The sequence below is a fragment of the Balaenoptera ricei genome, chromosome 12 (genome assembly GCF_028023285.1).
Source record: "Balaenoptera ricei isolate mBalRic1 chromosome 12, mBalRic1.hap2, whole genome shotgun sequence".
Taxonomy (NCBI): domain Eukaryota; kingdom Metazoa; phylum Chordata; class Mammalia; order Artiodactyla; family Balaenopteridae; genus Balaenoptera; species Balaenoptera ricei.
Window position 1 is genome coordinate 84593235 of NC_082650.1, and position 23831 is coordinate 84617065.

The 23831-nt window shown below is 40.6% G+C and overlaps 2 protein-coding genes across 2 annotated transcripts; both read right to left on the minus strand.

Annotated features, from left to right (window-relative positions):
• Positions 1 to 2719: 2719 nt before the first annotated feature.
• On the minus strand, positions 2720 to 21960 carry MTO1 (mitochondrial tRNA translation optimization 1). The gene is made up of 12 exons (XM_059941796.1): positions 21652 to 21960; positions 18533 to 18732; positions 18335 to 18452; positions 14717 to 15006; positions 12889 to 13001; positions 12600 to 12790; positions 12237 to 12367; positions 11397 to 11601; positions 11144 to 11315; positions 8064 to 8182; positions 4687 to 4847; positions 2720 to 3008 (listed from the first exon to the last, which is right to left on the minus strand). The coding sequence occupies exons 1-12, from the start codon at positions 21863 to 21865 to the stop codon at positions 2847 to 2849; spliced, it is 2076 nt and encodes a 691-aa protein (XP_059797779.1). The 5' UTR covers positions 21866 to 21960; the 3' UTR covers positions 2720 to 2846.
• On the minus strand, positions 15043 to 17956 carry LOC132376449 (cyclin-dependent kinase 2-associated protein 1-like). The gene has a single exon (XM_059942106.1). It carries the CDS (start codon positions 16434 to 16436, stop codon positions 15798 to 15800), a length of 639 nt encoding a protein of 212 aa, XP_059798089.1. The 5' UTR covers positions 16437 to 17956; the 3' UTR covers positions 15043 to 15797.
• Positions 21961 to 23831: the final 1871 nt, after the last annotated feature.

Consider the following 23831-nt stretch of genomic DNA (forward strand, 5'->3'; position numbering starts at 1 on the left):
ATTCATTCATTCATTCAAAAAAGTTATGTCCTGAGTGTCTGTAACTTTGGTGTTGCCCGCATTGAAGAGGTTTATATGTTGATAAGAGGTTAAGGTAAGAGAGATACTAAAAATTAAGGTGGATGAAGTTAAGTGCAACAGAAGATTGTGAAGAGGGAGCCTGGGAAACAGTTTATTGTCACTGTGTGCCTTCCAGCATAAGCAGCTCTGCCAGCTCTGAATGAACCCTGACCACTTCTCCTGAACCAGGGCATTCTTCTAGGAGTTGAAATTTCTGAAGGGGAAAAGCCATGGCTATTCCAATCGAGGCTGAAACTCAAAGATGACAAAATATTTTATTTTTATTTATTTATTTTAAAGATTTTTTTTTGATGTGGACCATTTTAAAAGTCCTTGTTACAATATTGCTTCTGTTTCATGTTTTTTGGCCCCAAGGCATGTGGGATCTTAGCTCCCCGACCAGGCATCAAACCCACACCCCCTGCATTGGAAGGCGAAGTCTTAACAACTGGACCGTTAGGGAGGTCCCTGACAAAATATTTGAAAACAATCAGTAATAAATTTAAAACTCTTGGCTATAAGGTAACTTCATAATTCAAGGCCGTGATGGTTTAATTTAGCATAGGTCCCTATCTTCATCTTCCCTCCCTCCCCCCTCAACCAATGATTTGACAGATGCTTAGTGTTTCTCAGTCATTTCCTCTTTTTAATTTTTGTGTTCCTGTTGAAATGAACTTTAGTATGTGCCCAGCTTTTCAAACTACCAGGCAATGTGGTCTGTGGTGGGTGCTGGAAATCACAAGGCCGACTGCTGTTGGCGGCTATTATCATTGTTGGGGGATTTCTATGAAGTAACTGTACTGAGTAAGTTTACATTTTTAGCTGATTTTTCCTAGGGTGTCATAGCCTGTAGTGCTTCTGGCTGGCAGCACCAGGAGGTAGGCTGTTTTGAAATATTCCTTTGAGATAATTTTGTATAGTCCTTATTTTTTAAATAATTTAATTTAATTTAATTCAATTGGCTGCACCGCGTGGCTTGCGGGATCTTAGTTCCCTGACCAGAGATCCAACCCAGGCCCCCTGCAGTGGAAGTGCAGAGTCCTAACCACTGGACTGCCAGGGAAGTCCCGACAGAGTCCTTGTGAGTAGGCAAATCTGCAGGCTGAGATTTTTTTTTCAGGTTTAGTTTTGGTTCCACCATATCTCTCTCTGATGAACACTGCCCAAACTTATATTAATAGCATTAGAGCACCTGAAAGAAAGAGTATAAATCAAGAGTTTATAACTAGGGCTTCCCTGGTGGTGCAGTGGTTGAGAATCTGCCTGACAATGCAGGGGACACGGGTTCGAGCCCTGGTCCGGGAAGATCCCACATGCCGCGGAGCAACTAGGCCCGTGAGCCACAACTACTGAGCCTGCGCGTCTGGAGCCTGTGCTCCGCAACAAGAGAGGCCGCGATAGTGAGAGGCCCGCGCACCGCGATGAAGAGTGGCCCCCGCTTGCCGCAACTAGAGAAAGCCCTCGCACAGAGACGAAGACCCAACACAGCCATAAATAAATAAATTAAAAATCAAAACAAACAAAAAACCCTGAAACTCACAGCTCTCACGGTGTGCCTTTAAAAAAAAGTTTATAACTATTTTTTCAGATACACACAAAAGCACAATTATAATCTCTCTCCTATTCATAAATTAACGACAAAGCTATAATAACCTAATAAGGTTATTTAACAGGTGCTAAATAGAAATGCATCTTGGCGCAGAGCCGCCGCCTTGACGACGTGCCGGGATGGCTGTCAGGAGCCCGCTGCCCGTGGCTCGCTGGCCCCAGGAGGGGGATTTGGGGGGACGTTCCTAGCAGCTGTGAAACCATTTGTTTCGGGGCTCCTCCCTGTCTCTCCCCTGCTCGGCACTGGCTGCCAATGTACGCTTTTCCTTGGTGGAACGGAAGGATGCCTCCAAACGAGCTGACGAGCTCCAAGACGGAGTCAAGTCCACCGGTGTGCACCCGGCAAACAACTTTTTTGAGCACGAAGTGCTATTTGGGCATTTTGCCAATTGGTTCTGACGTGTGTCTGACATTGAGGACCGTTTGTGTTGGGAAGCACACTTAGAGAAAGCTAGCTTGATGAAATACTGTTTTCAGAATTCTGACCCTGAGAGAACAAAAATATGCCTAGGAGAAAGCTTGAAGTTAACTCTTATCATGTCCTTAAAATACAAAGCCCACTTTGCCTGAGACTTCAGCCTTGGGTTAATTAGTAGAACTTCAGAAGATGTTTGGGTTTATTAAACACGTATCTTGTACCATATTAAAGAGAAATTATGCTATGAGAAAAATGTAAGTTTTTAGAGGTTATGGAATATGTTCATAAGTAAGTTTGCCAGTCAGTAAATGCTGGTATAACAGTTCAATTACTTGTTTCTTGGTTTTGTTAAGGCTTTTAAGGGTTAACAATTGTAATATGTAATTAAAGCTACTAAAAATGATAAGGGAAGCATTTCAGTGCGTAAAGCAAGTAGGATATGTGTTGTCGGCAAAGGAAGGTATAAAGAATGGAGATATTTTTGTTGAGGAAAAGTGATGATAATAATTTTGTCCTAGAGCTGTTTGTTTCTGGATGGGGAAAACTAAGGGACAAATCATATGGATATAAAAAGTGATGAAACATTTGTGAAAAAAGGGAACTTTGAGAAAAGAATTTTGTACATTGTCAGGAGCGATTTAGATTGGATTTAATTAGGTAAATAAACTTTGTTACTACCAGTAAGCTAAAAAAAAAAGAAATACATCTTATCTCCTATCTATACTCTTGTATTGATTAAAAGTCTTCTATGAATAGCAAGCTATAACTGTCTATCTTCAAGTTTGTCTGTATTACATAAACGTTGATCAGTTTTGGGCAATCTATCCATAGCTGCCTGTCTTTGCTGAGTGGTCTTCACAAATCTGAGCAGATTGGTGATGGCAGCAGGTGTCACTCCAGGTATACGACTGGCAGCCCCAATCTAGGAATTAAAACCCCAAGAGAAACATAAATAAGCTATGTCAATTATAAGCAAATCTGTTTTCCTCCTGGTAACAATCTGTATGTTATAGTTTATAAAATATTTTTAAAACCATTATCTTAATGTATCCTCAAAATAACTCAGAGAGTAGATAAAAGAAATGTGGTTATTATGAATATCTTCATTGTACAAACAGGGGAAACTGAGGCTCAGAGACATTAAAATGAGTTGTCCAAGATCATGTAACTAACAGATGTTAGAGTACCTAACCTTTTCTCTTCATTAAACTGATCTAACATCACTGGCACTGTGTTGGGCAACACCCTATAATTAATCTCAGTAATATTTCTGTGTAATATTTCTCAGTAATATTTCTGTGGTGTATTTTTACAGTGAAATGTATGAATTATTCACTCCAAGTGGTATAAAGACCTCATATCAGTTCAGGTCTGTTTTGCCACCAAATGAGTCTGTAGCAAACGTCTGCCAGAGCTTTTTGTATTTTAGAATTTTGGATAAGAGGTGAACTCCGATGACCAGTTCTGTGCAATTCAATTTTCTGTGATAATGTAAATTTTCTATAACATTTGCACAGTAAAAATGCACTGTCCAATATGGTAGCCAATAGCCTATTGTGGCTACTGAGCACTTGAAATGGGGCTAGTATGACTGAAGAGTTGGATTTTTAATTTTATTTAATTTTAATTAATGTCTATGGTTGCATTTGGCTAATGGCTATCGTATTGGGCAGTGCAGCCTGTGACCATCCACAAAAACATAACCCAATATGAATAGGATACAGTTATAAAACTTAAAGCCTCTCTGCCCACTTTCCACAATGACTATTACTAAGAACACCATGTTAAGTTCATGAACACCATGAAATCACTCCTCCCTTTAAAAATCATTTTTTTCAAAAAATTCTGCAGACTATGGTTTTGTTAAGTGCCCCTTTGCTTTTATGAACCATTACCAAAACAAAAACAAAAACAAACACAACCCACTGCCCATTAAACTATGATACACCATCAATTTTTAAGATACAACTCAGTTTCAGAGATGTGAAAATGTGTCTCAGAATCAATAAACATAGCCTACCAGTCTTTAAATATTTGTTATTACAAGTCCAATATTATATACTATGAAGTTTTTACCAGATGTTTACAGCTGGGTGCACATGCCCTCACGCAAAAGCAAAACACACACACACACACACACACACACACACACACACACACACGCAGGAGCATGGGGTGGGGGACCTCTTTGGCCCCCTTCTTCCTCCTAGTGGCTCCCAACACAACACTATGGAATCCCTAGGGCGGGGATACAAGTAGTGATTTGAAAACTACTGATATATATTCTATTTTAACCTAAATTAGTTTCTTTTAAGTCATGCATATATACAAGTTTGCACTGACAGTTTAGCACAAGGTTGGGACTAGAGAATAATTATAATCAACCCAATTCTTGACTTCCAGTTACTTATTTAGACTAAGCTTTTTCATCTCTCATAAAAACATACTGACATCTGTCATACAAAGAGAATATGAAAATAAGAGGTTAAGCTTTTTATGATGAAATAAAAATTAGTTATGTGGCCACTGTAAATCCAGGTTTTAAAAATTAAAGCTGTGGCTCTTTATGAACTGCTCCTATCCACTGCCTGTTTTCTTACCGTCTGTGGGCGACTGAAATGTAGCTTCTCTCGAACTTCACGGGACAAAGACACATCCCTGAGGGTCAAATAATCTAGGTCTTGCGGCAGTTGGAGAGCTTCATCTCGCTGAACTTCCTTTATTTCTTGTTGCTGATGGAACGATACTGATTCATAAGTGGCTGGTGAACAAAATTAATTATGTTATGATATGCAGATTACATTAACAACTTACATTTTTATAGTTTTTTACAATTTACAGAGAGCTTTTGCATACATGATCTCAGTACCATGAGATAGGTGGGGTAGGTGTTCCCTTTCACAGATGAGGACACTGAGGCTGAAATAAAGAGAGGGAGTATCTTGCGTATTAACTACAACATTCTGTATGGTAATTTATTCCATGTCCTTTTCATTTCAAGAATCTAGAAAATTAAAAGTAAAAAAAGAAATTGCTTTCCTTCTCAGTACAAATTTTGGTGGAACATTTCCTTCAATAGCCTGTAGGTTTGAATTTTAAGTCCTAACGATGTTTCTCCAAGGGCTTCCCTGGTGGCGCAGTGGTTAAGAATCCGCCTGCCAATGCAGGGGACACGGGTTCGAGCCCTGGTCTGGGAAGATCCCACATGTCGTGGAGCAACTAAGCCCGTGAGCCACAACTACTGAGCTTGCGCTCTAGTGCCCGCGAGCCAGAACTACTGAAGCCCATGCGCCTAGAGCTCGTGCTCCGCAACAAGAGAAGCCACTGCAATGAGAAGCCTGCGCACCACAACTAAGAGTAGCCCCTGCTCGCCGCAACTAGAGAAAGCCTGCGCGCAGCAACGAAGACCCAACACAGCCATAAATAAATAAATAAATAAATAAAATTAATTAATTATTTTAAAAAAGATGTTTCTCCAAGAAGATGGTTTTCTGAATTAGGTCCATATAAAGCTGTAATTTTAAAAAGCAGATCTTCTTAGGTGATAACATAATTTAAATAATTTAACTAAGGTGTTATTCAGAAGTTAGGAAGAAAATTCAGCAATTATTTTGTAATTAAAGCATTCTGTTCTTGGAAAAATAAATCCAAAACCTGTTTTAAAACCTAAATTGAGGTGGTCATTCTGTCCTGTTTAAGAAAGCAAGTGTTCCCTAAAGGTTCAGGCAGTATCTGCTTCCATCACTTGACTGGCAGCCAGAAAATCTCAGCTCTGAGCCTGGCTCTGCCAATAAACTACCCTCTAACTATGGACACATCATGATCCTTCTGGGCCTCAGCTGCTTTATCCAGAAATGTTAAGGGATGACCCGGAGGACTTAGGATGGTCGTTATGACAACAAAGGGTAGTTGTGAGGTGCACAGGCCTTACAGTCAGACGTGCTGGGCTCAAAGTCCCGTTCTGCCACTCACCAATTGTGTGATGGTGGGCAAGTTACCACGTACTTAGCTGTAAAATTAAGACATAATGCTAATAGCTGTCCTTCATAGGACACTTTTAAGTATCAAATGAAATAATGCATGTGATTAATACAATATATAACAAATTAGTACAATAAATTGTAATGAAATTTTATGACTCATGAATAGACTCTTTATAGGATCCCAGAATATAAATGAAGAGGGAATGTATATGTTAAAGATATATTTAATCTTTCAAATACGTATACAGCAAAACATGAGAGATAACTACAAAAAAGAATCTGAAACTAATTTCTGCTTCGCAGTTTCTTGAAGAAACTTGTCTAGTGGAGGATACAGGCAGTGATTTGAAAACCACTGATATGTGTTATTTTTTAACTTAGTTTCTTTTAAGCCATGGATATAATTAGAGTATATATGCCAGAGTCTTTAAAGAACAAGGCAAAACAGTAGCTACTCCATGGCTGAAGTCAGGGTTTCCTATGAACAAGTTAAAGATAATTATTCTGGATGATTTATTGGACAAAACAAAACTGCAAACCAAGTTTAAAGTATAACAGCCAGATGCGAACAGCCTAAATGTTCAATAAAGTAATTTTTACTCAATAGAAAGGTCATGATGTTGAGATAAAAGGTTAACAGTATTTCTTACACATTAGCAAATGACTAGGGTCTGGTCATTTGGAAGAATGATAGGTAGCACTTGGGTCATCCTATATATGCAGCCAAAGTACAGCAAGGTGACAGACCTCTCTGGAACTGAAAGAAAATTACCACTGCTAGAAGGAATGCAGCATTCTTACCACCTTCGCTGGTCCCCAAGGAGCTTAAAGTCCTTTCCTGTTTGAACAATCCATCATTATCCTGCTTTTCCTACCTTCCTCCCCCATCTCCTTCTGTCCCCTGCCTTTTTCTCCACATAATTTTCCACCGGAGGAAAAAAAAATCTATCACAATGCAGAAGCTAATGTTATTCTCAGTATTTCTGTTTATCTTTGAAATTTTTTTACATAAAGAAAAACTTTAAAAAAATGCAGTGCAACTCCAAAAGTCACATGTGACTTTGATGGTCAATATATTGACGAAGAGTATGAGAGCACACCAAATGTTATAATAATGTACAAGGGCAGACTCTGGATTTCTTTGCCTGATACAAAGTAAGTATTTGTTAATGGAAGAGTATTTCAATATATTGTCAAAGCCAAAGATAGCATTATTTTTCTCATTATTAGAACATTAAAATGGGGAAAATGTAGGGACTTCCCTGGTGGCACAGTGGATAAGACTCTGAGCTCCCAATGCAGGGGGCCCGGGTTCGATCCCTGGTCGGGGAACTAGATCCCGCATGCATGCCGCAACTTAAGAGTTCGCATGCTGCAACTGAAGAATTCCACATGCTGCAACTAAAGATCCCACATGCCACAACTAAGACCTGGTGCAGCCAAAATAAGTAAATAAATAATAAATTAATTAATAAATATTAAAAAAATAATAAAGATTACTTTCTTACAACAGGCAAGTTTACAAGTCTGGAACACACCTTGATCATGTTTGCATTAGATCTTATAATTTAGCAGCAGGGTGGAGGAGGGGAAAAAAAAATCTAAAGAAAAAGGGGGGGGGGAATGTAAAACAAAAAGTTCAAAAGAAAAAAAAGGGATTTTTTGGTCGTTTTTTTTTAAAGGAGAGCTCTACAGTAGCACTTCCCAAACATGAAATATACACACAAATCAAGTAGGGATCTTGTTAAAAAGCAGGTGCTCACTCAGTGGGTCTGGGATGGAGGCTGAGATTTTGCATCCCTAGCATGCGCCCACATGTTGCAGTGCTATCTGGGAGCCCCACTCTGCGTGGTCAGAGCCTAAGATGATGCTGGTCCTATGGTAATAATGGCTCCTCTTGACAGAGAGCTCTTCGTGGATCTGCCATCCATTCACAATTTGCATGAAAGGGAAGGAGAACATACAGACATCCTAAGTAAAAAAGTATTTTCTACCTTCTATTTTCAGTCTTTCGGCTAGCTCTCTACATTTGGTGTACTCCTTCAAGGGCTCTGGAACAGCCTTGGCCAACAACTCTATGTCAACTTCCTCATACTTCAGAACATCGAGAGCTCTGCAAATACATAAAATTTCATTAACACATGGGTCCATATTATATCAAGCAGATTAAGAACAAGAGTCCCTGAAAATAATACAAATCTCAGAATAAATAGTATCAATATATTTCTAATTCTTCCCAAGTACAGTGAGCAAACGCAGCAGCAACTGCAACACAGCAGGACCTCAAGAAGATTAGCATGTGATTCTCCTCAACTCCCTTCCTTTATCATGAGGGATAAGTTGCTGGTAGCACTGCAATAATCTACTTGTCCTCCCTTTCTGGTAAGGACAGAATATCCTCTGATAGCAAGGGTTTGATTGAACTCCATAAGAATTTACATCTAAGTCACATTAAGCCCACGTCCTGTGAATGCGTTATCCTTTTGCACGTGTGCTCGGCACCAGCTGAAGATCTCCTGCTTGCTCCAAGACTGCAAAACATCCACAGTTTCCTTCTCATTTTGTTTGGTTCTCACAAGGCCTCACTGATCTATACAGTTTCCCTAAATTCACTGCCTTAATTTTATTTTTATTTACTTTGATCTTTCCCTCTTTTAATAGATTGCTTTTTTGATCAACTCTGTCCACCCAAAACCAATTAAACCAATTAATTATCAAGGCAACAGAAAGTCAGCTCTGCCCATCTTGGGGTCCCAAGTTCTTCCAGGCCTCCCAGACGCCTTCTTTACCGCTCATCCTATCACCAGGGTCATGAGTCACCACCCTCTACAGACGCCTGACTCATCTCTTCCTCAGACGGCCTAGGAAAGGCCAGACACCCTCTCTCCACAAGGAGCTGTCAACTTTGTTGTGCTCCGCGAGATGAATTATGTCAACTAATTTCAGAGGCCTTATCAGATAAGCTAGAATGAAACCAAATGACCCTAAACCCCAAAAGGAAAGGGGTTGTCCTTTCAGAAATTATAGAACATGCTGGAACATACCTCCTAATGACTAACCAAAAAAACAGCTACCGTGGAATCTTGCAGGATAGTGACCTCAAAGAGAAGCCTGTGACCATTTAACTTTTCAAAAGGTTTTAAATAATTTGTTTACAAGGCTTGGAGCTGTTTGCAGGCCCAAACTTCAGGACCAGCTTTGAATGAAGCCTAAGCCTCAGAGTGCAGAGGTCTGGCACAGAAGGACAAGCTAGCACACTTCCGCAGAACACAAGAGACAGTTTCTGCGCTACCTCACAGGTCAGTGCGTTTCCCTGTAATCATGACAGGAGATGTGTGTGCACATGCACCTGTGGATCTCTTTTGTCAAAATGCCAGCTGAAAGTCCAGTTCAACTTCTCAGGGCCGGCACAGAGCCCGCCACGTGTGCCGTAGATGCAACACATGTCCTTTGCCCAAGTTTCTATCTTTTTAGCTTTACATATCTAGGAACAGATAAAGTGGGTTCTTTTAAGGAGGCTGAACCCTAGAGTATAAAATATTCTGCTGAAATCAACATGAGGCCCCGCTGCCACAGCTTCCTTCTGAAATGAAAGACACCTGAATAAACAAGGAAAGCATTTGGCCAAATTACTGTTTAAAAAAAAAATCACCTTAACAAAATGGGCTACTCATGGGATTAGTTAGGTAAAAACATAAAACTGACAGCCTCCTTTTTCATATCTTTATTCATCAATTCGCATTTTAAACTGTTGAAAACAATCACTTCCCATGCTCTCACTATGACCTCAATCCACATTAGTCACATTGAATGCAAATTCCAATTATATAAAATTTGAAATAGTGCAATATTTGATCTAAACAAAGCATAATGTTATAAATTCTTTTGTAAAGTTTGAAATAATGTGAACCCTCTGAAATTTAAACAAACGAATAGCTGGACAACTGAGCGAATTATAAAACTATGTTTATGCTACTACCATCTCCTGGTACCACTTAGCGGGTAAACAAATACATCCAGCACCCTTACTTGTGAAGCAGGCTGTCTTTCCTGTGAATGAGATCCCCTGGTTTGGGTGACTACTATGCAGGTTATTTATTACTTACTGTTACTATAACTAGAAACCTGCTTACTATCCTCTAACCGTGGTGCCAGTGTTTTGGGAAATTCCCGTGAAAATGAAAATTTGGGAACAGAAGTTGTAAACGATAAAACACTGTGATGACATGAAAGCCAAACAAAGACACGCTATGTCTGGCTGTTAGTTAAGGGGAGAGCACTTGGAAAGATTAGAGATAATAAAAAGTGGCATTAAAATGGGTATACCTTTAAGTCCACAGAATCCCTCACAAGGAAAACAGGGGTTGGAAATAAAGGGAAAACTATAAAGGAAAAACATACTGGAGACGCAGTTGCAAGATCAAGCCAGCATGTGTGCTTCTAAGATACGGTGATTGTAGATTTATGCCTTCTGAGCACCCCGCACCCCCGATTAGCTTACATTTTTTAAATGGGAAAAAGCAGTGGTGAAAGATGCAGATTTTGAATTATGCAAGGTTTTTAGGAACATACCTCTGAAGCAAAAAAGCTCTATATTAATGCCCTTTAGACTTAGAGTCCACATAACCAGAATGGTAAAAACAAGGACAAAAAGAACCCTAAAATGTAGCAAGGGACTCTTCAAGTAAGTCCAAAGAATTTATAACACTCTGCTTAATCAAAGTTTCCCTGCTATAGCTCACAGGCAAGATGAGACCACTCCAATTGCTCCCTGCCTAAAAAAGAAAGCAGATCACTCTATTTCTTGGTTTGTACCCCCTAAATCTTAGGCAAGCCAGAAGAACTCAATGGGAGCCACAGAGAAATTAAATAAAAAATAAAAATAATTTAGAATCATATATATTGTCATTAGTGAATAAAGAAATAAATTACATCTAAAGGATTTTGAAAAGAAGCAAATGTAATAGCTGCATTCATTTAAAATGTGCAGGTAGGGAATTTATAGGTAATATCTCTCTGAAATGATTTCATTTTTCTGTAAAAAGTCAGAAAGGTCTACATTAAAAACGCATACCTGAGAGGTAGACTTTTACCACTACTTATAGAAGCCTCTGGGATTAAGTTTTTCCATTTAGAACTTGAAAACTCAATGGATTTTAGCACAGAAATGCCTTCTTCTAAAGAAGACTTCATCCAAGTAGCTCTTTCATATCGTTGTTGGGACACACAACCAGCTTCCTTGTACCCTAGAAGGGGGAGGGAGAGACTATAATGAAAGAGGTCTTAAAGGAGAGGAAACCTGGTTGCAAGACTCAGTGAAGAGTTACCTCGCAACGTGAGCCTGCTGTCGGCGTTATCAGGACGCAGTGACAAGCGGAACTCAGCTCGGCTGGTAAACATGCGGTATGGTTCGTTGGTACCCAGCGTGGTGAGGTCATCAATCAAGACTCCTACGTAGCCTTCTGTTCGGCTAATGACAAAAGGAGGCTTGTGTCTGACCCGAAGACTTGCATTGATTCCAGCTATCACACCCTACAAGAGGACTGAAATGTTTAAAAGGCCATTATGAACTGAACAAAGAGCTATCCTATTCAGATACTACCTGGGAAAAAAGGGCTCAGGGAGTGAGAAAGCAGGCCCTGCCCAGCAGGGACAGAACAGAGACAGAAAATGTGGTCCGTATTCAGAAACAGAATATGGGTACTGTACCAGTTTAGAATGCTATGATTCATTGTTTTCAAAAATATCTAATATTCCTGATAAACCTATGTGGGCTAATCTTTTTTAAAAAAAATCCACTTGTAAGACTTTTTTAGCCTTTTCCTACTTACAAGTAACAATAACATAACTTTCTGCTTAAAAAGGAATAATAATAGGGTAATCTTCAATAAAGTTAGTTTAAAAGAACTAAATTTTCTTTTTTTTTAAATTTCAGAAGCAATATAATAAATCTAATCAAAATATGTTATTGGATCTAGGAGCTCAGAAAAGAGTAATAAAGGCACAGTGGTTTTAAAATCCTGTTGTATCCTCTGAAACAGGATAAGTCTTCTGTTGTAGTTATGAGTTGTATCTAAGCTCTACATAGCTATCATAACAGACATCGAGAGGAGGAACACCAGTTAAACAGTCCTCTTCTGTTCAGTAACATCTGAACAACCTCTTACTTGAGCTGCAGCTTCCTCATAACCAGTAGTGCCATTTATCTGTCCAGCAAAGAAGAGCCGCTGCACCAAATGAGTCTCGAGAGAAGGAGTGATCTGACGGGGGTCCAAGTAATCATACTGAACACCATAGCCTGGCCAAAGAATAAACGGTAAAAAATAATAAAAACAGTGCTGGATTTGCCTCAAGGTAGAGATGCAAAGATTATCATTAAATGCTCTTTAAAAACGAAGACTATTTTAAATGCACAGATGTTGGGCTCTGTGTTCTGAGGCTCTAAGCAAACATGACTGTGGCTAAGATCTCCTCACCGTCTGCTAAGCAATGCTGAGCTCAGACTGAAGGGCAGCTGGCATTCTCTTTACCTGGCTGAATCATTTTAGCTTTCTCCAAGCCTCTGATGCATGTGATCATTTTCTCTTGTAATTCAGCTGGCAGTGTCACAGATAACCCTTGCGGGTAGATGAGGTCAGAATCCATTCCTTCAGGTTCCAACCAAACCTGATGTATACGGTTTGGAAAACGCAAAACCTTTGATTCAATGGAGGGACAGTATCTAGAAAAGGACATTGAAATTTAAAAATTCAATGAAACAAACAAAAGAGGGTTCACATTGTTCCTTACAGTAATTGAGCACTGATATTTTGTCCTTACCGGGGTCCTCTTGTAGTTTCCTTAACGTGACAGTTAAGGTGAAGGTTCTCAAGGACAATCTCATCCACTTGAGGGTTGGTGTGAGTCAAGTAACATGGCAGCTGATCTTCTGGCTAAAACACAGGAACTAGTTACAACATTGTTTTGCCTCTCTATTAGTTTGCCTCTTATTCAAATAAATGCCGCACATGACATGCACTTACTTTTATAGACATTAAATCTATGCATAATGCCAAATATTAATGGTGAAGTATGCTTGTTAAAAACAACCCAAAAGATGAACCTAAATTTACGCAAGCCTCCAGATCAACAGTTTACAGGAAATATAGCGGATGCAGGAACATGTTTAAGGCATCAAAGGGCTGAAATCAGACAAATCTAGAATGTAGGAAACTTCAGAAAAGAAATGACTAGGTTTCTTCCACATATAAATGTAAAAAAAAAAAAAAAAAAAAGAGGGAAACTATTATAAGACATATTATCCAAAGTCATGTATGGACCTCATTTGGTGCTTGGTTCAAATAAAACAACTGTAAAAAACCATTTTAAATAAACATTTAAAAACAACTATAAAAACTAGGGAAAACTGAGCACTGAATATCAGATGATGTTAAGAAATTATGTTCTGCTATGTGTGACAATAGTAACTGTGGTCGATTTTTACAAAGTCCTTATTTGTTAAAGACATGTACCAAAGTGTATCTGAGTGAAATAATGTGATGTCTGAGATTGTTGCTTTAAAACTAAGCAAGAACAAAGTACTGAGGAAAATGAAACAGGAATGTCAGAACAGGGAATTCCTTAGTGGTCCAGTGGTTAGGACTCCACGCTGCCACTGCAGGAGGCATGGGCTCAATCCCCGGTCAGGGAACTGAGATGCCACAAGCTGTGTGGCGTGGCCAAAAATAAAAAATAAAACTAAAAAACAAAAAGTTTAAAAATATACACACTAGGAAAGTATCACCATGATTTACATTTTACCAAAGTGAAAATATAAAAGTCACTTGCTCAAAATAACAACACTTGGAGCCACTCATCAGGGTAACACTCACCAGAAACTAGGACCATCAAATATTAGCCCTTAACTCTAAACACACAATATACAATTTTTTGTTTTTTAAATTCAAAGGATAGGTAGAAGTAGCCTGTATCTTCAAAAGTATCAGTGCCATTAAAGACTGAGGAACTGGGACTTCACTGGTGGCGCAGTGGTTAAGAATCCGCCTGCCAATGCAGGGGACACGGGTTCGAGCCCTGGTCTGGGAAGATCCCACATGCCGCGGAGCAACTAAGCCCGTGCGCCACAACTACTGAGCCTGCACGCCTGGAGTCCGTGCTCTGCAACGAGAAGCCCGCGAACTGCAACGAAGAGTAGCCCCCGCTCGTCTCAACTAGAGAAAGCCCGTGCGCAGCAACAAAGACCCAACACAACCAAAAATAAATAAATAAATTTAAAATAAATGAATAAATGTGCATATTATTGTTTAATACATTAAATATACACATGTATCTATGTCTCTATATATGGAGAGAGGGCAAAATATTAACAATGGGTGAATTTCAATGGTTTATAGGAGTTTCACAGTCTTATAACTTTTCTGAAATTATTTCAAAAAGTTTAAATAGGCAAAGTTATTAAAGTGATGAAATTTAAGAATTTATGGGGAATTACCCAAGTAGCCAAATCAGCTAATCCTTTTAAAGGTCTCTTTTTTGCACACTAAGTAATAGTGATGAAAAGTGAATTGCTACCAAAAAAGAAAAAAAGAAAAAAAAGGGTTAGTCTATATCCTCTGTTTAAAGCCAGATTTTCATAAATTATTCTCACCTTGATCCACACTGTCTCATTGATGAAGCTGAACGGTATGGATGGATTATCTGGTGTCTGCTTGTTTAGAATGCTGAAATTAATGGATTCTTTGGCGATCCGGGGCGGAGTCCCAGTCTTCAATCTTCCCACCACAAACCCCAACTTCTCCAGAGTCTGAGCCAACCCTATGGAAGGCTGATCCCCTAAACGTCCCGCTGGATGCATCTCCAATCCAATTACAATCATGCCTCTCAGAAACGTCCCAGTAGTTAGAACCACACTCTCCGCATACACTGTACTTCCATCCACTAAAGGATAGGAAACAAAATAAAACTCAGGTTCTAATTGTTACCATGGATCAAATTGGAATGTGACTATTTTGTAGTAAAGCTACAGAAAAATTTTGTCTTTAGAAACTTGAAAAAGATTTTAAATCAGTAAGAAGCCTATATGTTATCAATCTCAAGAATCCGAGAAAGCTGGGATGGAGAGCATAATGTATTATCACCAATACACATGTTCCTAAAATCTTGAGAGCACTGAATAGTATCAGGTAAATTTTTTTTTTTTTACAAGCTGTTAATGAAAATAAGCCTTATTACATCGAGTAATAAATACAAAGATGCAAACAGTTCCATTTTCTTCCAGATGTTTGGATCAACTTCCAGGAAAGGCACAACTGAAATCTACATACAGTCTCAGGAAAAATTTCGGGATCCTTGTTATGTTTGGTTTGAGTTTCTTCTGTATTTATAACTTGTGCATTTTTAAAATTGACTTCAAAGCACTAATAGTCATGCAAATGCTTAAGCAGAAAAGAAGTTACATTAAGCAGAATCTACAGTGTATGGGAAACGAGGGGACCAGCTACTAGTGAAGTGTGCTGTCAAGTCCGCACTACAAAAAAACCCCTTCAAGTTGTATCAGCTTACCAAAAGGAACAAAGAACAATGCGGGTAACATAAATGTATTCAAAAGAGGAGAGCGAGACGCTGGTATCTTGGAGGCAAACTAGTTTGCTGTAAGACAGGTAATTTTTACGTGCCTCTTCTGAATCAATGCTTTAAAAAACAACAACAAACACCTGGGTAGTTCCTCACTATTGAAAATGTAACTCCCAATCAACTGCAAAATCTTTCCTCAATCTTACAGGCTGTCGATTCGGAGCCTGGTGAACCACGGGAGGGGCGGGGGGAGGAGAAGCCAAACTGTTACCGCTTTGAAAACAAAGTTTCATCCTAACAGGGGAGATGAGCCGTAACTTCTCCTCTCGGAAGAAGGCAGAAAACCTTGCAGGCTCACGAGGCAGCTGGCGCCCGGCCTTCCGTTCCGTTTCAGCCAAGCCCTCCCGCACCAATCCTGCGGCGTGGACGATGCCGCGTTCCAGGCTCTCCATCGCGCTCCTGCTGCCCGCGGACGGGGGTCTGACCTCTTTCCCCGGCTCTTCGATGACGGCCAGCGGCTCCGCGTATTTGCTCTGGGGCACCTGGCTCTTCCCAGTTCCCCGGGCGTAGCCTAGAGATGGCGGCCCGTACTCACCCAGCAGCTGGCGGTACTGGGAAGACGTCGCCATACTGGTGGAGGGCGGGTGCACGCTCCCAGAGGCGCTGAGGGAGGCGGCGGGCACGTGCGCGGTCAAGTTCGGTCTGTGAGACATGCTGCCCCCCCACCCCCACCCCGAGCAGCGGCAGAGGCGGCGAGGCCGGGCGGGTGGCGGCGAGGCGGACCCGGAGCCCATGCGCCCGCCGAGCTCCCGCGCACTTTTTGTTGTTCTCAGTTAAATTTTTTAAATTAATTAATTTTAGACTTCTGGTTAAATATGACACACCACCTCACATGATTTCTTCTCCCTCTTGAAACTCCAGGAAAATGAAATAAAGGGGCAAAAAAGATATAAAACCACAAGGACAAGTAATGGGAAAGAACTTGTCAAAAGATGAGAAATTTCAAAATATTTTCGGAAGATAGAAAGTGGTTGCAGTGGGGAGGGAGTTTGGGATTAACATATTCACACTACATATAAACTAGATAATCAACAAGGACCTCCTGTATAGCACATGGAACTCTACTCAATATTCTGTAATAACCTACAGGGGAAAAGAATCTGAAAAAGAATGGATATGTGTATATGTATAACTGAATCACTTTGCTGTACCCCTAAAACTAACACAATATTGTAAATCAACTATACTCCAATATAAAATTAAATGTTAAAAAAGTGGCTGGAAGAGCGATAACTGATTTAGCAGAGGGGAGAAGGCCTTAACTCAAGAACCTGAAGAGAACATACTGATGACAGTGAAGCCACTTGCCGTGCAAAGGCTCAGAAACTGGAGGACTGAATATAAGAAATGTAGGAATGAAGCTAGGCGGCTGAAAATGAGAGAAGGAGTTGAAATCTGCATATAAAGGTTTGTCTGCAGACAGACCTACCTTACACGAATCAAACAATATAATCCTCAAATCTGGAGGGGAAAGGACGCAGGGGAGAGAAAGGGAAATGAAAATAAAACTAGTAACTGTTCAACATAGGGAAGTCAGTAAACATTGACAGAAGAAAGAGAAGATTAAGTATATTATACAAAATCATAGTTACTAAGGTTATCACAGAACAAAAACATGAACTTTTAAGAAAGAAACATAGCTCCCTAAAGCAAAGAAAACCAAACACAGATTAAGTGGTTGAAAAAAAAAAATAAAAGTACAGAATAGTGTGTGCAATATGCTACTGCTATGTGTGTTGGGGGGAAATATAAACACACTCACAGAAAGACCACACCAGAGATGAGTAATACTCCCGAGGAAGGAAACTGGCCGCCTGGGGCACAAGATGAGGGTCCACCTTTTCATTCTACCTTCTTTCATCTCCTTTAAACCGTTTACCATTATATGTATTCCCCATTCAAAAAAAACTAATAAATGTATAATAAAAAATTAATTTTAAAATAGGGAAATAAGTTAATCTCTGTATTTTAAATGATGAGATTCTTCAGCACAGCCCCTCCTACCATCTTGTTCCTAGAATGCTAGCAGGTGCCAACAGTCCAGTACCCTGGCAGAGGATCGATTCTTCGCCTGAGGACTAAGAGACATAGATGTTTGGGAGCTCCCAACAAAAAGGCCAGTTCAATCCCTAATCACCAGACTACAGAGTTGCCCAAGCAATAGAATTAACTGTGCACACACAAATCTTCCAATCAATGTTTAAGTGGTTAAGTCTGTAGAGGGAGATGATAGAGATAAATTGTTTTTCCATACAAATTTAAATTCTATTTGATTTTTGTAAAAATTACATGCATGTGTTATTTTAATTTAAAAATTAATATGAAACAAATAAAAAAACATATAATAATCCTATAAAATATAAATTAAAAATATTTAAAGTCAGAAATAAAAAATAGCAGGAGGAAAATACACAATTACGCAAGCTATAGAGTCCCAAAATAAGATGGTACAGAATGTGAGCTTCATTGTCAAAATGAAAGGAGAAGTATGATTTTTTATACAGTTTCGCTCATGTATGAACAGAAAACACAACAATTTCCTAGAATAAGCAAAGCGTCTCCATACTCTACTCAAAATAAATTTCTCACATGGAGTTTGATACTATTATTATCATCTATAAGCAGTACATACCCAAAACAACACCACTGACGCGATATTTCCCAGTGTGCTCAGGCTCTGGTTCTGTAAGAATGAGATCTTCTACAGCTCCCTCCTGAACAGTAAGCAGCGGTGTATTTAGGATTTCTTTCTGTCAAAACAGAATGCAAGCTGAAACATAACACTTAAACAATCACTACAGTCTTTCCTGTTTTCATGCCCTGTTCTTACCTGCATGTTCTGTTTATAAAGTTTCCTATCAATTTGAGCTCTCAGACCCCAAACAGCTGGTCCCTTGCGCCGGTTTAATACTTTGTAATGTACACCAGACTGGTCACAGATTCGACAACACAGGCCATCCAAGGCATCAACTTCTCTCATTAAATGCCCCTTTCCAATGCCACCAAAGGAAGGATTACAGGACATCTGACCTAAAGAGAACAGACATAAACAAAATAAATATATGAGCATCTTGCATATAGTGAGTGCTTGATAAAATAAAAGAACTTGAAGCAAACTCTAAAAATGCTGGAGTTCCAACAGGATGCAAGAGTTATTCAGGGCGGGACTTCCCTGGCGGCACAGTGGTTAAGAATACGCCTGCCCACGCAGGGGACATGGGTTCGATCCCTGGTCCAGGAAGATCCCACATGCCGCGGAGCAACTAAGCCCGTGCTCCACAACTACTGAGCCTGTGCTCTAGAGCCCGCCAAGCCACGACTACTGAAGCCCGTGCGCCTAGAGCCCGTGCTCCGCAACAAGAGAAGCCACCATCATGAGAAGCCCGCGCACCACAACGAAAAGTAGCCTCCGCTCTCTGCAACTGGAGAAAGCCCGCGCGCAGCAACAGAGACCCAACGCAGCCAAATATAAATAAATCAATAAAATTTTAAAAAGAGAAAAAGTTATGCAGGGCATCCTGGAAGACAAACCATTGCTGGAAGTTTCTTTTGAATCTTTCCCTTGTACACATTCATTACGTTGCCTTTTCCTTTTCCTTTTCGATGTGACCTTGAAATTCTTATCTCATGAAACCTTCCTAAATCAAGCATAATTTTAAGAAGTTCCTTTGCACTGGTTCACAGTTATAATCAAGTATGTCTTCCATAAATGCCATCTGCTGTTTTCTTTATGCTTATTTTGCAGAAATAATTAAATTATAAGCTTCCTGAAAGTAGAATTCACATTTTATACCTTCTCTTTAAATCCCCCAAGCCTTATGGGAGGTACAGAGTGGGAAAGCTATGTCAACAATCTGCTGATCTGCTGTGGCCGGCAACAAGCCCTCCAAAAGTTTTCACGGTCTCCAGAGGGAGGCTGAATAGTGCTGTGATTAGGAGGATGGGTTAGGAGTGAGCAAGAGATCTCGCTCAGTTCCTAGATTTACCACTTATAAGCTCCATGTGATCTTGGCAAGTTATCTAATATTCTTTACCTCAGTGTCCCTACTGTAAAAACAGGGATGACAGCTGCAGTAGATTATTTCCTTCCTTCCTTTGACACAGAATCACTATTTATTTAGGTAAACACTATTCCCTATGAGGCTTTGTTTGGGGAGTATGACCTAAACTCAGTTTAGGGGTAAACCTTTATTGATCTAAAGTAATCATGGAAATCCTGTTCCTACTTGCCAGTGTCTGGTTTAGTGTCAGAAGACTTTTCTCTTTTATCATGAATGCCAAAAAATAGTTTGTCGAAAAGCATTATTTTCCAGGTTAGTATAAAATAAAAGATTTTCTGTCTCTGACTTCATTATTGGCAGATGATATGACTGAATTGAAAGAGGACAATTCCTGCATTCTGTATTCTTACGGAAGTTCAACTTTCTAAGCCAAAGCTATCTTTCTGAGGACAAGCAGAAATACCTGATACTCTACTACATCAAACTACCTTAAAAAAATGAGACTTTGATTTTAAGATAGAATTGTCATTTACCAAGCTCATCTATTAATATGAGTTATTAAAATATCTCTGAAAAAAAAATCTCTGAAATCTATTTATTTAAAAAGAAAATTTAGGTCATATTGTATTGGTATAAATACAATGGGTATTTTTAGAGGATATTAATGACTACTTAATGAATATGGGTTTTGATGGGAATTCCTTTATCCTTGACAGAACTACATTACTTATACTATTTAATGATCATCTTAGTTCAATACTTTTTTGTTCATTCGATTTTTTAAATTGTTATTCCTGGTTTTTACTCGGGTCATCATATAGCCTCGCTCCAAAAGAATCGCTGTTAACAGTGCATATTTCTCCACAGTTACGAGCTGAATGGTTGTTTTAAAAAGTATTTCAGTACACAAAGCACAGTTAACATTTCAGTTACTATTCACTCTTAAGCAAAATGCAAGAGGAAAGACATAGGCATGCATAATTTACAGGATAATGTCCTAGCTAGTATCTAAGATGACGCTAGAGAGGAGTCTTGTTTAAATTATGGCCGTCCAACCACAGCCTGTAAGTGCAAAAAAGCACTGTTGGGTCGTCCTAGGCACAAAACTGGGGAATAAACACTCAGTAAGAATACAGAATGCAATAAAAAAGTACCCTCGTCCTTCAAAAGGGCTTCACAAAACCTCGAGAAAAACACAATGGTCATTTAATAAACGAGTACTAATAATGTTAATTCACTCTTTTTTAAAAAAATAAATTTATTTATTTATGTATTTTTATTTTTGGCTGCGTTGGGTCTTCGTTGCTGCGCATGGGCTTTCTCTAGTTGTGGTGCGCGGGCTTCTCACTGCGGTGGCTTCTCTTGCTGCGGAGTACGGGCTCTAGGCGCGGGGGCTTCAGTAGTTGTGGCTCACGGGCTCCAGAGCGCAGGCTCAGTGGCACTTGGGCTCAGCAGTTGTGGCGCACGGGCTTAGTTGCTCCGCGGCATGTGGGATCTTCCCAGACCAGAGATCCAACAGTGTCCCCTGCGTTGGCAGGCAGATTTTTAACCACTGCGCCACCAGGGAAGTCCTAATTCACTCTTTAACCAAAGCAACAAGCTAGTAAAGGGCAAATGACAACAATGAAATAAGGAATCAGCCAGTATTCCTACAGTTCACCCTTTTCTCAAGGCACCCCCTCTCCCCAACCCCCAGGCCCCCCGCACCCCCCCACTAATTACTTTTCAGCAGCAGCACAATCCACGGTCCACAGAATAGCCCCTAGTCTTAGAGCTCTGGCCCGGGCCCGCTTGCTCTGCGAAACACGAATCAGGCTAAAACCACAGTCGGCAGGATTCTCACCAGCCTTAAGGGAGGGAAAAGGCGGCCCACATCAGGCACTGGGAGGGGGAGGAGGAAGGCACTGGCTGCTTGCGTCCTAGGCAAGCCCCACACCGCGCTACTCACCGATGGTGTCCACTCGGTGCGTGAGCAGCAGAGTCCGGGAGCCGCACCGAGCGGCGGCGGCAGCGGCCTCGGTCCCCGCATGTCCTCCGCCGATGACTACCACGTCGAAGTGCGGAGTCCAGGGCGCCGCGCTGTCACCGCTGAACCGGGAAGACGGATGGTGCTGTTTGGTGAGTGAAGCCGCGACCCAGCGACCACAGCCTCGGAAGAACATGGCTGGAGAAAGGCCGAGTCTTTAACTCTGAGCCTGACACCAGCGAGGGGCAAACATTCAGAAGGAGAAAGTCTTCAGGGAGCAGCCATCTTGTTCTGACGTCACAGCGTAGCACGTCTACGTGCAGCGTCGCCGCTGATTGGCAGTTTGGCGAAACTTTAGTGATGAAACAAGGCCCGGCAGCTGTGCAGGTGGCCAGCGAGGTGTGTGCCTCCTTTCTTGGTCCGCGCAGGCTGTTTGATTCCGTATGGTTCTGGATTGGGGGGACTCCTACTCAGTCATCTTTTGTTCTTTTCAGCGAATTACTGCCCCGATCACCAGGTGGCCACCTACAAACAAGAATTTGGATCACTGCTTTATCAGATTCTTTGAACTTTCTGGTGCGGTTATCACCTTGACTTCTGTTTATGAAGACTACAGTCTGAATAGGAATCGATTTCAAAGGCCTTCAAATGTATTTGTGGATGAAAGATTCATGATGGCTAATTAGGTGAATGGAAGGGTTGAAGGTTAAATGTCCACCAGCCTTTTGCAGTTGATATTTTTAAAACCTTCTGTATGGTTAGGCCGCTGGAGGTAGCTGTTCTCTTGCTCTCTATACATCCCCTGCTTAACCAGTTCCTGCCTCACCTACACCCGACTCACAGGACTGACCTTCTTACATACTTGCCCGAGGCCCTAGCTAGTGATAGCAAATGGCTGGCGAGGGGGCGTGCCCCTCTGCTGGTTTCCCTGGTAATGAGTCGACCTGTAGTTACTTCCCCCTATAATTGCTAACCTCCCTCTGCCCCTGGGAGCAAAGATTGCCCTGTGTCCTGCCCGCCCTCCGCAGTACACAGTGGGGTGTCACTCTAGGACCTTGATTCTGACAGGTAAGTTCCCCCTATCCATTAAACCATTGATGTCTCTGTTGCTGACTCCGGGCTCTTTCCTCTGTCTTGAAGCTGGGTAAGCAGAGGCCTTGAAGGCATGGGGGAGCCGCCAAACACCTTTCTTATAGAGGAAACTTTTGACTGGTTAGATAGTGAAACAACCCATGTGGCAGTTTAATTGCTCTGATTATTAACATCTATCGAATGCATAATTTTTTTCTTATTACATTACTAATAAGCATTCTTTATACACAATTTAAAGCTTACAGAAATACAAAACTTTGAGAGTTAAGGAACCCGTAACATCCATCAGGCCTTCCGGCCCTCATCTCCACAGTAATTGTCAGCATTTTGTTGCTAATGACTCCTACTGTTTCATACTTATACTAATGCTACTATTATTTTGCACGTATAATACTGATTATATTGTTTTTCAGTTTGCCTCTTTTTTAAACGATGTATTTTTTTACTATCTCTATGCCAGTATATATGAATCTATCTCACTTTTTAGTATTATAGTCAGTTATTTATATGAACCATAGTTTATTTAATCAACTCCAGTTACTGAGCATTTGGATTGGTTCTGTTGACGGAAAAAAAAAATGCACAATCCAAAAGCTGAGAGTTATGTTTTATTTAGCGGACATTCTGAGGACTTCAAGCCTGGGAGACAGCATCTCAGATAACTCTGAGAGACTGCTCCATAGAGGTGGGCAGGGGGAGGCCAGGATATACAGGAGTTTTTGCAACCAAGGGCGGGTACAAGTTGGAACATCAAAAGATTATTGTTAATTAAAGAAAGCCAGACATCTCAAGTTAATAAAATTAGCGCTTTTCTATGTATGGGAAGATGCAAAGTCTTGGATCACTGAAATCATTCCTTAGATATTCACCTCAGCTATCTGGGGCCAGTATCCTGTGTTTTCTCATCCTGAGTCTCCTCAGGGTGCACCATTGGGGGATGGGTGGCTGCAGCAGTTGATTGCTAGATGGTGGGCATTCCTGGTTTCCATCCTGAGTTCCCTCAGGGCTCACTGTCTGGGCATGTGGGCTTGATGGCTGCAACATCCTTTGTTTACCAATATGGCAGGCAG